Here is a 15,699-nt window from a genome sequence, read left to right as displayed (position 1 = left end):
CGTCACAATAATGGGAGATTGTCATACCGATCACATCACAAAAAATCCTGCGTTGGGCTGCACGGGAGTCACCGGCTGAGCAGGATGGGACGCTATGCCCATGCAGTCCCATCAATTCCACTCATTTCTACGCAACACTTGCAGTGTGTGAGGTTCAGGGCTATTGTTTGACCGTCGGAAATCCGCCAGGGTCCACAATTGATGTGGAACTGGAGCAATCGCCAAGGGCGAAAGGGCGAAAACTTGAATTAAAGCTGCCGACTTTGCCAATCTTGGGAGTTATCTCGTCCTCATCAGCCCGCATTCTTTCGACGGCCCCATTCTCCCCACCCCTATGCAACCACAATAAACACCAAATCGCGGTCGTCTATTGTTACCCCTCCTTTGAGTCTGATCTTGTGTCCAGTTATTTAAACTTTCCGCCCTCGCTGAGTCGAGTTCGCGCCCGAGTCGAGCAGGTGTTCATAGATAACATAACCTTCACACCATGATTGGATCTATATTGAGCCGTAAGGCGTTGTCGCTCGCGGTCGTCTCTCTACTGGCCTCTTCTGCCGCTGCCGATGTTTTTGAAAGTCTATCATCCGTTCCCAAAGGTGAGTTTTGTTTCAATCTCGACCAGCTGGACGTGTTAGAATCTGACCGAGTGCAGGATGGAGATATTCCCGCAAGCCGCGTGGCGACCAGCCCATGAGACTGCAGATCGCCCTCACACAGGGTGATGCATCTGGGTTTGAAGAGACTGTTCTGGAAATGTCTACACCGAACCACCCTAGCTATGGAAACCATTTCCAAACACATGAGGAGATGAAGCGCATGCTGCAGCCAAGTGCTGAATCTTCTGACGCGATCCGTGACTGGCTCGAAAGTGCTGGCATCACACAAATTGAACAGGATGCCGACTGGATGACATTCTACACCACCGTGGACACCGCGAATCAGCTGCTGGCAGCTAACTTCCAATTCTACGTGAGCAATGTCAAGCACATCGAGCGCCTTCGCACACTGGAGTACTCCGTTCCGGATGCCCTGATGTCTCATGTCAACATGATCCAGCCTACCACACGTTTCGGACAGCTCCGCAAGCACCGCACTACCCTGCACAGCGAGTCAAAGGAGACTGATATGGCCTTCCGCTCCGCCGCTATGTCCGCTACCCCCGACTGCAACAGTGTCATTACTCCGCAGTGCTTGAAGGACCTCTACAAGATTGGCGACTACAAGGCCGACCCTAAGAACGGTAACAAGGCTGGTTTCGCTAGTTACTTGGAGCAGTACGCCAGCTACTCTGATCTCGCACTGTTTGAGAAGAACATTGCACCTGATGCCAAGGGTCAGAACTTCTCCGTCGTTCAGTACAACGGTGGAGGAAATGACCAGAACCCCAAGGGCGACATCAGCGAGGCCAACCTTGACTTGCAGTACATTGTCGGTGTCAGCTCCCCTGTTCCTGTCACTGAATTCAGCGTTGGTGGCCGCGGTATCCTTGTTCCCGATCTCGACCAGCCTGACCCCAACGACAACAACAACGAGCCATACCTGGATTTCCTCCAGAATGTGCTCAAGATGGATAACAAGGACCTTCCCCAAGTGATCTCCACCTCTTACGGCGAGGACGAGCAGGTATGTTCCGTCAACATCGATCCCAGTGTTTTATCTAACCCTTCAACAGAGCGTTCCTGAGTCTTACGCCCGTACCGTGTGCAACTTGTACTCCCAGCTTGGCAGCCGCGGTGTTTCCGTCATCTTCTCATCCGGAGACTCTGGTGTCGGCGCCGCCTGCGTGACCAACGACGGCAAGAACACCACCCACTTCCCTCCCCAGTTCCCCGCTGCCTGCCCCTGGGTGACCTCCGTTGGCGCCACTTCCGGCATCTCGCCCGAGCAGGGCGTAGACTTCTCATCAGGTGGATTCTCCGACCTCTGGGACCGCCCCACGTGGCAGGAAGATGCCGTGGGTGGATTTCTCGATGTTCTTGGTGACCAGTGGTCCGGTCTCTTCAACGCCAAAGGCCGTGCCTTCCCCGATGTCGCTGCTCAGGGCGAGAACTTCGCCGTTTACGTAAAGGGCTCTCTCAGCAGTGTTAGCGGAACATCCGCCTCTGCACCTGTCTTTGCAGGTGTCATCGCCCTCCTCAACGACGCTCGTCTGAAGAGCAACCAATCCCCCATGGGTTTCCTCAACCCGTGGTTGTACTCCACCGGTCGCGATGGTCTCAATGACATCGTTGATGGTGGCAGCACAGGCTGCAACGGCGCCGCCCGTTTCAACGGACCCCAGAATGGGAGCCCCGTTGTCCCCTACGCGAGCTGGAACTCCACTGAGGGCTGGGACCCCGTGACTGGTCTTGGTACACCCAACTTCGAGGCCATGCGCAAGTTGGCCAATGCTGAATAGACGGATACATGCAGTGTGCTATTTGACTTTTTTTAGGGCCCGTTTGACGTGCTGGGGGAGGACCCCCAACACACGTCAAACTGATACACATAGAGCTTGTTTATTATGCTTGCAGATATAATTTCAATTGATCACAAATAACAGGACCAAGCTATATAACCCCAGAATTAGTCGTAGAAGCGCAGGCCCACGAAATCAGCGGCATAGGTTTGGGATACGTCTCCAGCGACATCATTTCCTATCACAACATCGTTGAACCCATTTTTCCAACCGTCAACTAGTATTCCCAAGTTCGAGCTATCCCACCAGCCTTTTCCGGGACCGAACAGCTCGCTGTGACGGCCTGTCAGTGGCACCTCCAGCCTGACTGGGTCTCCACCATTCAGCGAGATTGTCAAGTTTCTGGAACTAGAGCCCCAGCCCCAACTCGTCGCAAGAGCGATATCATTGTTGATGTAGTCAATCTCGAGATACTTTGAGACAGTGCTGCTTTGCAACTTGTCATCCACAGTTGCTGGAATACTGATCTGCGCTGTGCTCTCTGCGGCAATGTAGCCAATCTTGGAGCCGACAGGAGCACAGAAACCAGCATCGCACTTTTCCAACTTGGAAGAGCCACTAAGTGTGAAGGAGGTTGATGGATAATATGTACCAGCTGGTGATGCAATCTGGATCGATTTGACTGTACTCTTCGAGTAAATGGTGATCTGGTTTGCCGATCCCGCAGCGAGAGGGAAAGTTACGGATGTGCGTTTGGATGACTTTTCCACTGGCACGTTAGCCTTGTGCGAGCCTGATTCAACAATCAGGGTCTCCTCTGACGGAGCTGGATCTTCGAATTGGATCGTCAATGTGTGGTTCGCACTAGTCGTGTTGGCGTAGATGGATTGAAACCTAGTGTGGTCGCTAGGAAGAAAAGTCAGTATCGCGCATAAGGACGAGGAAATCGAGCAGATTTCACGCAGCTGAGTGCTCCCTCCACTTCAACTGGTACCAACTCACCCTGATACCGTTGCAAATGCCTGTCTCACATACTGCCCCTCCGGTGATGTGTCTTGTAATTCAAGAAGTATCACTCCATGCGGTTCAACCGAAGCAGTGTATGTTGTTTTCACGTTAGAGGATGTCTTCTTGTTCCAGATATCCTTCACAGTACCCGCTGATTGCAGTCCAATATCAGGCAAGTTGAGTGTTAAATCACGAGCCTCATCTGCCCAGTTAATCACCGCAGCGACAGTGCGTCCTCCTGACAACGGTCCACTCCAAACCTCATACTCCTGATCTGACCATCGTCGTCGAAGACTGGCACTCTGACCCAAAGAGTCTTGATTGAATCCGATAACATCCTTGTTCGAGAGAATTGCCAAAGATGCATCGCTAATCTCGGTCCATTCGTCCTTCAACGCACCACCGATCACAAGTGGACTCTTCAGATTAGCCCACAAGGAGAAATGAGTTTGCTCTTCCGGGACAGTCAGGACATCATTTCCAACCTCCATCATATCAAGATCCGGCCACTGCCCAGGTCCCGCGAAGGATGTCTGCGGCACGGCCTGGTTGAGGGTTCTGAAGATGGCTCGCCATGCCGGGATAATGTCATTGCCGATGCGCCACGTGTGACCCAATGCCGGCGCCCAAAGAGCCGGGAAGTCAACTCCCCATTCGCAGATTTGGAACAGTACCTTCTTTTCCTGAGCATTCAGGGCGTTGGTCATGTTGGCATATCGCGCGCGGGGAGATGTGCTTGGTGCGTAGTCTGTGTTGGGATATCCGGTATCTTCTTGGGAGTAACAATTGTCATCTAGACTTGTGTGAGTATATTTAGTGTGTCAACCCCCGGATTCTTACATTTGAGCGCATCGATGTTCCACGACGCAAAGGTTGCCGCGTCTTGTTCCTCATGATCTGATCAAGTCAGTACAGGCGGACTGCATCTGATGTAACACGGGTATAACCTACGCAGACTGCCAACCTGCTCAATGCCAGTATCACAGGTCTTGATGCCTGCATCTTCGTAAACACCGAAGAGCAAACCGAGATCATGGATGTACTGTCCGATAGCCGGGAAACCACTGGGAAAGAGTGTCTCATTCCAAGTCAAGGAGCCATTGGATAATCGATCAGCGATGGTCCACCCGCAGTCGATTCCAACATAGCGGTATCCCAGAGTGTCGAGACCTAGATCGACCAATGCCTTTGCATTTGAGCGAATAGTAGTCTCATTGGGTGAGCACGAATAATGGTTATAGCTGCTCCAGCTGTCAAAGTGTCAGTAACATTGCAGTCTGGGTCTGTAATGAGCGCGAACCCCATGGGTGGTGTATTTGCTACGCCATTATCAAGCCGGGGCCACAGCGCCGCGGCGTCAATGCCCAACGACAAAGATGCTAGCAGAATCAAGTTTTGGATCATCGTAAAACTTTTCTGAGCATCATGGAGCGTAGAGACAAGGGATGTTATACTAGTCCTCCCATAAAATAAATCAAATGATTTGCGGGGAAAGCAACTAAGTGTCATGCATTGTGGAGTTGCAAAACAACCGGAGAATTCCCTTTTTGGGAACCATGAATATGCAATACCACTGCCGATCAGGAGAAAAGTCATATTTATTGGCTCTCTGTTTTCCAGACGGAAAAACTGGACTAGGTGAGCAATCTTGGATTTGGCATATACTCTGTGACTGTACCTGATCTGCGAGAATTTCCACTGTACTGAGGTCTGTGCCATCAAAGGTGGCCACTGTTAGGTTCAAGGAGACTACTTATCTGTTTACCTGCATACATGTTCACTATGGCAAAATCAACGACGATTTCTCTGAATGGGTGTCCCTATGTACGAATCAAGGCATGATCAAGATATGAAGGTCAAGTAAAACATCAAACACTAAGTTTGCGTTGCACTTGACCACCCTGGTTTATGTAGTAAAACGGTGGGATCGTCTATTTGCAGATTCGAGGAGACTGACATCGACATGAACAACCCGGCCATCTTATATGCAGCTATTCACTCTTGGAAGATTGGCTCGGTCTTTTCGATCTCCTCCTTGCTCAAACACCACTTGTCCTGCAACTTGGTGTCGAGACTAGTCTGGTAGACGGACTTAGGCCACCATTCACCCCAGCTAGTCAAGAAGATCTGCTCCGGATCAGCGGGGAAGTCCTCCGCCTTGACCGCGCGAAGAAGGTTCTCGGCACCTAGAAATTGTTAGATCTCACAAAAGTGCACAGGTGTTACATCCAAGTTGGCCTACCTTCGGGCACTGTCTTAGCATCCGGCATGTCCATACTCAACCCCAAGCTTGGGTGTTGTGCGAGCTTGGTATCGGGGATGAGGCCGGGTGAGACTGCTACGACCTTGCATGTGGGAAGACTGCGACGCCACCAGTGTGCACCCAACAGTTGAGAAAACTTGGAAGCACTGTAGACGACCCTGGCATTTGCGCCAGAGCCAGCCTTCAAATCAACGTCGAGCGTCTCTGCGATATCATCAGTAATTGATCAAGATGTCTAGCCTGGTCTCTTCCCACTTACTAGGGTCATTTTCTCTCACTCCACGAATCGCGCCCGAGGAAACGATGACGACGCGAGACTTGGAGGCAGCCAATTTCTCGGCCAGCTGATGTGTGAGATAATGTTGAGCTAACCGAGTATCAATTAGCCTACGCCTGAGCGATTAGCTGGGAGATTGGTTCAAGTGGAGCATACCCAAGTGGTTAGTGATGTATGATTCACACCACTGTGAGCCGTGAGGACCGGGTCCATCGGCACTGTTCAGAGAGCCAGCAACTAGGAACAGCAAGTCCAGGTTGTTCTGACCAAGTTCACCCAGCGCTTGAGTAGCAAATGATCGAACGCTCTTCAAGTTCAAGAGGTCGAGAGGCAAAATTGACACGCTGTGCTTTGCAGAGTCATACTTCAAGTCATCGTATGCGGCCCGTGCCTTGGTGGTGTCTCGAGCGCCCAGAATGAAGTTGTATGGCTGGGTTTGCTGCAGCAATTGTTTAATTGCTTCAAATCCCTGAGCATTGTCAGACAGGAGCAGGAACGAGTTGGGGACAACGTACCAAGCCGGACGAGGTGCCTGTGGCAATAACGTTCTTTACAATTCCAGCCATTGTATTGTGATGATGTTGATTCAAAGATACGTGTGCGGTCAAGGAAGCTCCCACTTTGCGGTGACGTCATACCCAAACCCCTGGGCTCACCGCTTAGTTTCGAGTCCATTTTGATCCTGCGTCTTCACTGCTTACATCTCCTTCCAATGTGCAAATGGCCTTACAAGCCGAGCTGCTAGGTGCAGCCCAATCATTTCGAGTAGGCGACACCTTTACCAGGGCCTAGATGCTCGCAGAGACATTACTGGAATGCTCCGACATTTCATCAACGTCCTCAATTAGAAACACACCAGAATGCCGCCAGCAAGCATTCCCCACACTCGGGCAGCTGATTTCTTCGGGCTGCCACTTCGGGTCCTCACGAAGATCACCTCCGGAATTGGAATGAGCTGCTGAGTGATCTGCAGTAAATTCATAGGAACGTCAATATATTCGGATCAAACTCATTATGTATCGCATGTGCTATTTTACACCGACTGACATGTCCAGATGCCAGGATCAAGCACACGGTCGCTCGCCCGCTTTCATTTCCCGATCCTACTCCTCAATTAATGCCCTCAAAATATTCCTCAAGAAACAACGGCCATGAAAGCAGATCCGAAAAGGAGCGCAATCAAGCCCAGGCCCGACTTTGACACGGGCTGGTTCGCAATAGCAGCGTTGTGGGTGGAGGTGGAGGTGGAGGTGCTCGTGCTCGTGCCGGTCGAGGTAGACTTGGAGCCAGTGGCCGTTGCGGTTGCGTTGGGAGCGGCGTTACAGAAAACATCGTTGAAGTTTCCGCTCTTGCTGCTCATACAGGACTGGAGGGCGTGGGTATCTTGGCCCTGCGCGAGACAGTAGATGGCACAGTCGTTGTCGTACTTGTGAACAGACGCGTCTTTGCAGCACTGGTCCAGGGCATCGGTGACATTGCCGCGAACGACGGCAGCGCAGGCGGCGTCGGTGGTTGGGATCTGCCAGACGCTGCTGCCGCAGGCTGTGCTGGTTGCGCTGACGGAGGAGGTAGTGGTAGACATTTTGGTTGATTTCAAAGTTGTGGAGGGCGACGCTGTGGTTGGGCGTAGGTTTAAATAAAGGAGGAATACGAGATCAACAGGGAAAAAATTCGAAAAGAAGGTGAGACGATCCCAAAGTCAGGGAAACTAATTTAATATCAAAGGTAAGACAATAGTGCCGGCAATTGAATATGACTGGTGTTTCGGCAGGGAGCGAAGCTCTCCACCCTGTCCAAGGATTTCTATACATAGCAATTGGCTGAAATGCTGGGGATCTTTCCCTTGGCTCTCCTTGTTGCATGCTCTATTGTCTGACATGTCCATTATGCCATTTGTTACATGTGATAAGTACTCCGCACGGTATGGTTCGTTGACCGTAAGTAGCTCCTACTTAAATTCCATCAAGGGTTAAAGACTAAATGTCTCCATGCATTGAAACCAAGATCCATTCGGGTACCGGAATGTCGACCTGTCGATCATGTGCCGCCAGCCTTGCGCGAATAGCTCTGCCGATCAGGGACCTTCGGCAGTTCCTATGCTCCGCGCGGTCTACTTCAATTGATGGGATTGGCCACCTCATTGGTCTTTGAATATTCAATCTCGGTCTGACCGAGATCGGTGTGCTTTTCATCGACAGGCTCCACGCCAACAAGCGCGAGAAGCCCGATCTCGCTTTCGATACGGTGCTTGCGCTCATTGTCGGCAGCTGCCACTCCACTCGATCCAAAGATTTCGTCCATTTCCTCGAGAGTGCGGCCCTTTGTCTCCGGCACCAGGAAAATGACATAGAAAATAGCAATCGTCGTGATACATCCAAAAAGATGAAAGCACCGAAGTTGCTAGTTGCCAGGAATGGAGATGTGGCGGTACCAACTGCGAAGTTGTTCAACTTTGAGATACATCGTTAGAGACTTCTTCATTCCACCTGATACTTGGCTAGACTCACCCAGTTGCTACTACCGCCAAGACTCACACCCTTGGCACGCATGCTGAGTGGGAATACCTCCGAGGTAACAATCCAAGCGACAGGCCCTGCAGTGAAATCACGGTCAGCAATGTCTCAACCCCGCAAAAGACTGCAGCATACCCCAGGAATAGGCAAAGTTGATGACGAAGATCCAAACGAAGACAATGGCAACCCAGCCTGCTGCCTTGTGTTCGTCGAAGGTTCCTTGGTAGGCGCCAATGATACCTGCCACAATGAAGTGGCAGATTGCCATTCCAGCTGCACCGGCAATCAAGATCTTCTTGCGTCCGATTTGATCAACCCAGAGCACAGCAGGAATCGTGAAGACAAACTCTACGATTCCTACCACTCCAGTGGCCAGCAGCGAGATGGTATTGCCGCCAAGTTGCATATCCTTGAATATGTAAGGCCTATGAGATGTCAGCTTGATCAATCCTGGCAATTTGTTTCCTCATTTTCAAGAAAGGCTTGCCGCTTACGCGTAGTAGTTAATTGCGTTGATGCCTAAACAGCTGTCAGCAGTGGATGCAGGATTCAATGACTTCAGGGACTCCTACCATTCCATTGTTGAAACACCATGATCATACACTATACCATCGTTAGGTCTGAAATGCCATCGATGTACTTGCACGTCGACTTACAGCTGTTGCTGTTCGCTTGAATAGCGATTTGTTGGTAACCAGTGACATATAATCATGCAGTCCGATCTTGAAACGACTGGAAAACGAACCGTCTTGCCAGTTGGGGTATTTCTCGGCAGCCGTTTCGCGTTCGAAGAGATACAAACTCTTGATTTCGAGAAACTCGATGCGAACAAGCATGTCGTCAGTGGATGCGTTACGCAGACGAGCCAGGGTGGTGAGGCATTCTTCCTCACGGCCGGTGTTCATCAGGTGACGCGGGGACTGGGGCATGAACAGCATCATACCGACAGCGAGGACAATAGCAGGTAAGATTTGGATACAGACTGGCACCAGCCATGCAGCGTCCGATTGTGTCGCCCCAGTCCCGCCAATATAATTTGTTCCGTAGCCAATCTGGAATTGTCAGGGCTATTCTTCACAACACAGAGCACAGAGAGATGACGTACCCAAAAGCTGACCATAATACCAAAGGTGATTGCGAGTTGCTGCACGGCGACGAGTGACCCTCGGATCTCCGGTGGCGCCTTCCCTCGTCAGCTTCGTTTTGTTGTTGCCTTCCTTAACTTACCAACTCCGCATTGTACAGTGGCACGACCATACTCAGACTACCAACACCCAGACCTGTCACGAATCGGCCGCCGAAGACGAAGTCAGGACTAGCCGTGCATGCCTGGACAATCACACCAACACAAAACACTACCACGGCAACCAGAACCGTCAAACGACGCCCGAGCGCGTCAGCGAGATATCCGTTTGCCAACGTTCCAACCCAGGCACCAAGCTCCAGAATAGAAGTCAGCATGCCTTGTCGGATGCCCGTTTCCGCAGCATATCCCTGAGTCTGTCCAAAGAAGAGCATTAGCACGGAAACACCATCGCAGGTGATTTGGGGTACATACCGCTGCTTGGAAGGCAGGCATGGTCAAGACTTGAGCGAACATTCCCTGGTTGTCTAAGGCAGACAATTAGAGCCTATTCGTTAATGTCGTGTATCTATGCTCACATCCGTACACCAGTCCACCCAACGACGCGAATAACCCGATGCAGGTGGTCTTCTTGTTACCCAAAAGGCCCTTGAAGCCATGCTTTCCCGCAAGCTGGGCACGCTTGGCCGAAATGGCCGTCTCTCCTGGAAGAGCAGCCACCATGGTGGAACAAAGTGTTTAACCTCGGGATTTCAAATATACAGTGAAGCAATTATTCAGCAGTATATAACGACAAGCGAAATGTCCCTAAAGAAATGGTTGGGAGACTTGATTCCTGACAGGGGATCTGCGATTATTTTATACCGGGGTGCAGCGGGTAATGGCTAACAGAGAGTACACTTCCCCGGGAACTTAGCCCCATGGGGGAGTATCATCAGGTTTGAAATTCGAAGCATCAGCCCAATCAAGTCATACCGACCAAGCTTCGTGGCTTCTGGTTCGCTCTTCCCCTCAGCACATGGACCCGGGTCCAGTCATGCCGAGACGGCTAGGATGAGACGGGCAAAGGCCCACCTAGCGTGGGATTGGCTCTGAGAGCTCATCAGCGGTGGCATCATGGCTTTGTGGACCGTGCGCCACGATGCTTGTTGCTGCATTTATCCGGTGCTTAGCCAAACGCTGGGTAAACTGGAAGGTCGGGGTGGCTGATAATTTCCATACGCTCTGGGTACAATGGATTATCGATGTACAATGCAACTTTCAAACCTTTGGACATAATTCTAGTATCGCCCTGGCCTTTGTTGGGGATTGAGGAATTGACCCGGATGGGCCGACATCCCCACACATGGGGATGGAATCCCGGGGACCCCGCGTGGGTTGAACTATGGAGCAATCAATTCCCCAACACTGAGCTTCTAATTCCATACGCCCAAGGCTGCAAGAACTAACGACACATCATCCAGGCCGACTTTCTTGCAACGCGAGATGGGTCATTACTATGCAATCTAAGCTTGCGGTATTTCCCCATGCCAAGCTCGTTCGCGAGCCCGGCTGAATTGCCCAGGTTTAGCCTGTTGATCCTTGTCACCCACCGCGCACACCCCCTGCCCCGTTCGCCGCCATCAACCCACGTACTTAACAAATCGGCTTCGGGCGGACCTCCCCAATGCCGGCACTCTGATCCATCAGGCAAGACATCAGTGCTCGAAATGTACCCGGGAATTATGAATTAGCCGACCACGGCGCCGTGCTCCTCGGCATATGGCTAATAGGGGTCTTCGGATGACATGTCGCTTTGAACCCTCTGTAATTGATCTGGAACAGTTGTGCTAGGTGTCTATCTCGGCTTCGCGTCGGAGATTGATCGGTTCTGGGCGGAGGGCCAAGACAGCGGCATCCTAGCGTTTAGCAACTACCATTGGGTGCGCTGTGTGCATTCATTCATCCATTGGTGTTAGCGTGCGGGATCGTTTTCTCATTGCCTTGCATCTGTGAACAATATCTCCCATTCACCCCATCTACGTCATTCTATCATCCGATGCTTGAGTCTGCCCAGACCTCTTGGCCTGGTCTGATGATAGCAACAAGCCAAAGCTTTGCCCAGGCGCTCCATGGTAGATCATAGTATGTAATCAAGTAGCATCACATTTCAGAGCAGAGAGAAACAACATCGGGCTCAATATCGTACATTATCAAATCCTTCGATCCTCGTGACCCACTTCTAGTTAATCAAGCATAGTGATCCCAGAGAAGAGCAGCACCAGTCACGAACGCCATGGTAGTTTCGAAAATGGCTACCTGCTTCCACCCTCCTCCATTGCGATTGAAAATAAAGGCTGCAAAAAGGCGACCAGGCAAAGAAGACAACATGATAAGCAAATTCCGCTGGTATATCGCAATTGCATACACGGTACCGATGGACAGAGAGGTGATTCTAGATTTTTCTTGTCAGCTTAATTCACCAACGAGTGTCAGAAACATACCCCATAGCTTGGACCATGTGTTCGGGAACTCCAGTCATAGGTGAGTCAGGGATGCTGGCGGCTGCCGTAGGGCAGGAGATTGTGTACACGCCATTTGCTAGCAGAAACAAAGCCTGCGCGGCGAAGACGGTGTTCAGCACACTTGGTGTGCGGAGGCCAAGACTATGGAGAGGCATTTTGCGTTGAATTTTTGTTTACGCGGGATTGTGAGACAGTCAGCTTTGAAGTTAAATTTGGAAGATGTTTGATATTGGGGTCCGGCATCTCCCGATACGACCCCTTCTCTTGCAAAAATAGAAGATTGAACAATTGATGTATTGAAAGGAGATTTTTGAGCTACATACGCGTTAGCTACAAGCTTCCCTTCTTCTGTATGCCCCCGTTTTCTGACCAGACTGAGCCTATTCTGTGTTTTGTCGCCTAATTCACTGTCCCGGAATTTTCCGATCTATCTACAATGCCTCACGGTTTGAACCTCATCAAAGTCATGCTTCATGCTTTTTAGATTACTTGTCGAGGGCCCAACTGGTAACTTCTCACAAAAAGCAAGCAAAACTGGATGAAGTAAGGATAAAATACAAAAGTCTGAACCACGGGTCTTCGAATACCTTGCATGTGGTTTCTCTTCCGCTGCCATGGAAAAGGAAGAGCAAGACTCTTTGGCAGTGAAACGAGCCTAGTTTCTTACAAAGGTGCTTTTCACAGTCATCCCAACCTTGGAAGGTTTGACGCCACCAAAATGGTGTCATCTCAAGGATCTTTCCTGAGAATGCACAACTTCGAGTTCCCCACTCAACGTGACGAAGTGGCTCGTTTATGCCAATATAAGATTGGCTCTACGCCAAATGCATGGGAAATCTCGTGAAGTGATCAGGGGAGAGAGCAGTTAGCTTTTGGTATAAAACTCGAGTCTGAATGGTAATAACCACAGCAGGCCTAGAAGGCAGGCTTTCGATTCTAGGTGTTTGCAGGTTAGGATGCCTGGACGGCAATCGAACTCAAGGTGGACGATAATATTCCACGGTAGTTTGATGCTTTGGAATGCTGCTGGAGATATCTGTTCACGATTGCGAGTTAGTCTGATACTCCTCAGGTCCATGTCAATATACCCAGTAGCCAATTTGCTGGCCTGACGTCCATTTTTGTGCTCACTGTACTAAAAGTGGCACTAGAAAGAGACCGGGGCATATATTCCTATTAGTGGTACTATGCACAAGTATTTACCAAGAACCGTTGTGTAGAGAAGATCTCTCTGTTTCCAACAAGCCAGTGGGGGTGGTGATTGTTCAACGGCCCCGGAGCGTTGATCAAATGATTGACAGGGTCACGTGCAAGGACCCACAGCCGCGTCGAGCTCAGACTCGGTATAAACAAAGCTTCACGCCTGTCACCCAGGTGCTGAACCACGTTTGTCGCACCCGTGAAACGAATTGAGGAGTGTAATTCCACTGCTCTGATATTTTGAACCCCAGATTTACACCCATGCCTCCCTGCGTCGCGACCATACCTTGCATCAACAATCAGTCCTCCCATCATGCCTTTCAAGCGCAAGATCCCGAGCGCGGTGAGCGCCGATGAGCCTACCGCCACTCCCTCAAAGCGTATTCGCAACAACGCTGCAGCAACACCAATTTCTGTGACACCGAAGTCTGCGGTAAGTGCACTGCTCATGCAGGGGTTGATCATCGGGATTCCGAGTGATGCTCTGCTTTATCTACTTGAATGATATTGATTGAGTCTGAACAGTCTGCAGCAACTCCCCAGACCGGCGAGAAGAGAGGCCGAGGCCGCCCGCGCAAGAACCCTGAGACCGCGACCCCCAAGCCAGCTTACGATGGCCCTAAGCGTGGCCGAGGCCGCCCGCGCAAACTTACCTCCGAGACACAGCCAGAGGCCCTGACTCCGGGTGGTTCTAAGAAGGGCCGGGGTCGTCCCCGCAAGGACTCAGGTATGTTGGCATAGCTGATATATTTCCAAGTGTATGCGCTGACTCTAGTCCGAATCTAGGCGACGCGGCACCAACCGCAACACCCGAGGCTAAGAAGAAGGATGGCCGTGGACGTCCTCGTAAGGTAACAGGTACGGATTCATGACTGGTACGCTGGTTGACCACATGCTGACTTGATAATTCGCCAAGATGACGCCACGCCATCAACTCCCGCTATCAAGAAGAAGGATGGCCGAGGCAGACCTCGCAAGAGCATTCAGCCAAATGGAGAGGCCGAGTCCAAGATACAGTCCCCTCCGGCAGCTCTGCCTGCTGCGGAAACCATTGACACCGACCGCTCTTTTTGGCTTATGAAGGCCGAGCCTGAGTCGCGCATTGAGAAAGGCAAGGACGTCAAGTTCTCTATTGATGACCTTGCTGCTGCCGATAAACCAGAGCCTTGGGATGGTGAGTGGTCCTAATTCATACCTTGTACATCACAAGAAATGCTAACGTGTAAACAGGTGTGCGCAATCACGTCGGTGAGTGATTTTAATGAACTGATAGAACATGTCATCCGAACAATCTACTCACAGCGCATCAGCCAAGAACCTCATGCGGGACATGAAGAAGGGAGATTACGCTTTCTTCTATCACTCCAACTGCAAAGTCCCAGGTATCGTTGGAGTCATGGAAATTGTCCAGGAACACTCTGTTGACGGTTTGTAACACCCTTACCGCGTACTCCCACCACTATGCTGATATATGAATGCGAACAGAATCTGCCTTCGACCCCGAGCACCCCTACTACGACCCTAAGTCCAAGCGATCCGACCCCCGATGGGTGGCTGTGCACGTGGAATATCGCCGCAGGCTTGCAAAGCAGGTTACCCTTCAAGATTTGAAGGCTCACGGTGAAGCCGGCAAGCCACTCGAGAGTTTGCAGATGATCAAGCAAGGTCGACTTAGCATTTCTTCTGTGACCCCGGCGCAATGGCGTTACATCCTTGAGCTGGCGGGCGAGAAGCCACAGGAGGAGTTCACCAAGCTGGCAGACCAGGAGGGATCACAGGAGGAGCCAAAGCAAGAGGAGTCAAAGGAGGAGTCTAAGGAAGAATCCAAGGAGGAATCCAAGGAGGAGTCGAAGGAGGAGTCGAAGGAGGAGTCGAAGGAGGAGTCGAAGGAGGAGAAGCCACTCGAAGGAATCTAGTGATGAGGGCCTGGGGACTATGAGGCCGCGCATCTATACATGCGCAAGTTTTGAAGATAGCATGCCATACCAAACTCTGACATATATTACTCGATGGCGTTGACGGTTAAATAAGGGTTTCAAGGCTATTCAGCGAAGCGAAGCATTTCATCGGAAATTCAATTGTTCTACTCCGTCCTCGGTGCTCAGTACCTCATACTTTTGTACAAACATTGCTAGCATGTCTAGTTTCCCGAATCTGTGCATTACTACAGGGCTCGGGCCGATAGGGGTACATGCCCAGGTGGAAGTAGCACAGCCCGGTCCCGATCCATGTATGTGAAGCAGTGGTGAAGCAGTGCGACGCCAGCTTCACCGGGCACCACCACCCGAGCTCCGTACTTGCGATGGCCTTCCTACCTATCATGTTGCGGTTTCTCCCTGCGTCGGATCATCTTCACAGGCCATATGGTCTTTGAACCTTTTGATCCCCACCTGAGCGACCATTGACTGCATTAGGAGGAGCTGTCAGAAAACCATTTGACTCCAACGCTCGC

The 15,699-nt window shown here is 51.1% G+C and overlaps 7 protein-coding genes across 7 annotated transcripts; 2 read left to right on the top strand and 5 right to left on the bottom strand.

Moving 5' to 3' along the window:
* Positions 1-487: 487 nt before the first annotated feature.
* On the top strand, positions 488-2,398 carry N7506_002640 (S53 family peptidase; the record flags this gene model as incomplete). The annotated part of the gene is made up of 3 exons (XM_056951935.1): positions 488-596; positions 653-1,623; positions 1,673-2,398. 3 exons carry the CDS (start codon positions 488-490, stop codon positions 2,396-2,398), a joined length of 1,806 nt encoding a protein of 601 aa, XP_056815086.1.
* Positions 2,399-2,565: 167 nt separating this feature from the next.
* N7506_002639 (alpha-galactosidase D) lies at positions 2,566-4,810 on the bottom strand (the record flags this gene model as incomplete). Its single annotated transcript, XM_056951934.1, has 5 exons — positions 2,566-3,304; positions 3,401-4,199; positions 4,247-4,303; positions 4,358-4,656; positions 4,707-4,810. 5 exons carry the CDS (start codon positions 4,808-4,810, stop codon positions 2,566-2,568), a joined length of 1,998 nt encoding a protein of 665 aa, XP_056815085.1.
* Positions 4,811-5,401: 591 nt separating this feature from the next.
* N7506_002638 (uncharacterized protein) lies at positions 5,402-6,512 on the bottom strand (the record flags this gene model as incomplete). The annotated part of the gene is made up of 5 exons (XM_056951933.1): positions 5,402-5,592; positions 5,649-5,873; positions 5,929-6,036; positions 6,103-6,415; positions 6,462-6,512. 5 exons carry the CDS (start codon positions 6,510-6,512, stop codon positions 5,402-5,404), a joined length of 888 nt encoding a protein of 295 aa, XP_056815084.1.
* A 569-nt stretch (positions 6,513-7,081) lies between these two features.
* On the bottom strand, positions 7,082-7,528 carry N7506_002637 (uncharacterized protein; the record flags this gene model as incomplete). The annotated part of the gene is made up of 1 exon (XM_056951932.1): positions 7,082-7,528. The coding sequence occupies one exon, from the start codon at positions 7,526-7,528 to the stop codon at positions 7,082-7,084; it is 447 nt and encodes a 148-aa protein (XP_056815083.1).
* A 533-nt stretch (positions 7,529-8,061) lies between these two features.
* N7506_002636 (uncharacterized protein) lies at positions 8,062-10,266 on the bottom strand (the record flags this gene model as incomplete). The annotated part of the gene is made up of 10 exons (XM_056951931.1): positions 8,062-8,346; positions 8,454-8,539; positions 8,595-8,884; positions 8,954-8,978; positions 9,032-9,062; positions 9,116-9,511; positions 9,565-9,642; positions 9,687-9,959; positions 10,018-10,070; positions 10,122-10,266. The coding sequence occupies 10 exons, from the start codon at positions 10,264-10,266 to the stop codon at positions 8,062-8,064; spliced, it is 1,662 nt and encodes a 553-aa protein (XP_056815082.1).
* Positions 10,267-11,772: 1,506 nt separating this feature from the next.
* On the bottom strand, positions 11,773-12,202 carry N7506_002635 (uncharacterized protein; the record flags this gene model as incomplete). Its single annotated transcript, XM_056951930.1, has 2 exons — positions 11,773-11,977; positions 12,027-12,202. The coding sequence occupies 2 exons, from the start codon at positions 12,200-12,202 to the stop codon at positions 11,773-11,775; spliced, it is 381 nt and encodes a 126-aa protein (XP_056815081.1).
* Positions 12,203-13,560: 1,358 nt separating this feature from the next.
* Positions 13,561-15,163, top strand: N7506_002634 (EVE domain-containing protein; the record flags this gene model as incomplete). Its single annotated transcript, XM_056951929.1, has 7 exons — positions 13,561-13,680; positions 13,773-13,974; positions 14,034-14,105; positions 14,164-14,421; positions 14,478-14,495; positions 14,558-14,674; positions 14,733-15,163. 7 exons carry the CDS (start codon positions 13,561-13,563, stop codon positions 15,161-15,163), a joined length of 1,218 nt encoding a protein of 405 aa, XP_056815080.1.
* Positions 15,164-15,699: the final 536 nt, after the last annotated feature.

The sequence above is a fragment of the Penicillium brevicompactum genome (genome assembly GCF_028827555.1).
Source record: "Penicillium brevicompactum strain IBT 35665 chromosome Unknown utg000001l_segment0_segment1, whole genome shotgun sequence".
Lineage (NCBI taxonomy): Eukaryota > Fungi > Ascomycota > Eurotiomycetes > Eurotiales > Aspergillaceae > Penicillium > Penicillium brevicompactum.
The sequence above is the reverse complement of the archived record's forward strand: the minus strand, read 5'-3'. Positions and strand labels throughout refer to the sequence as shown.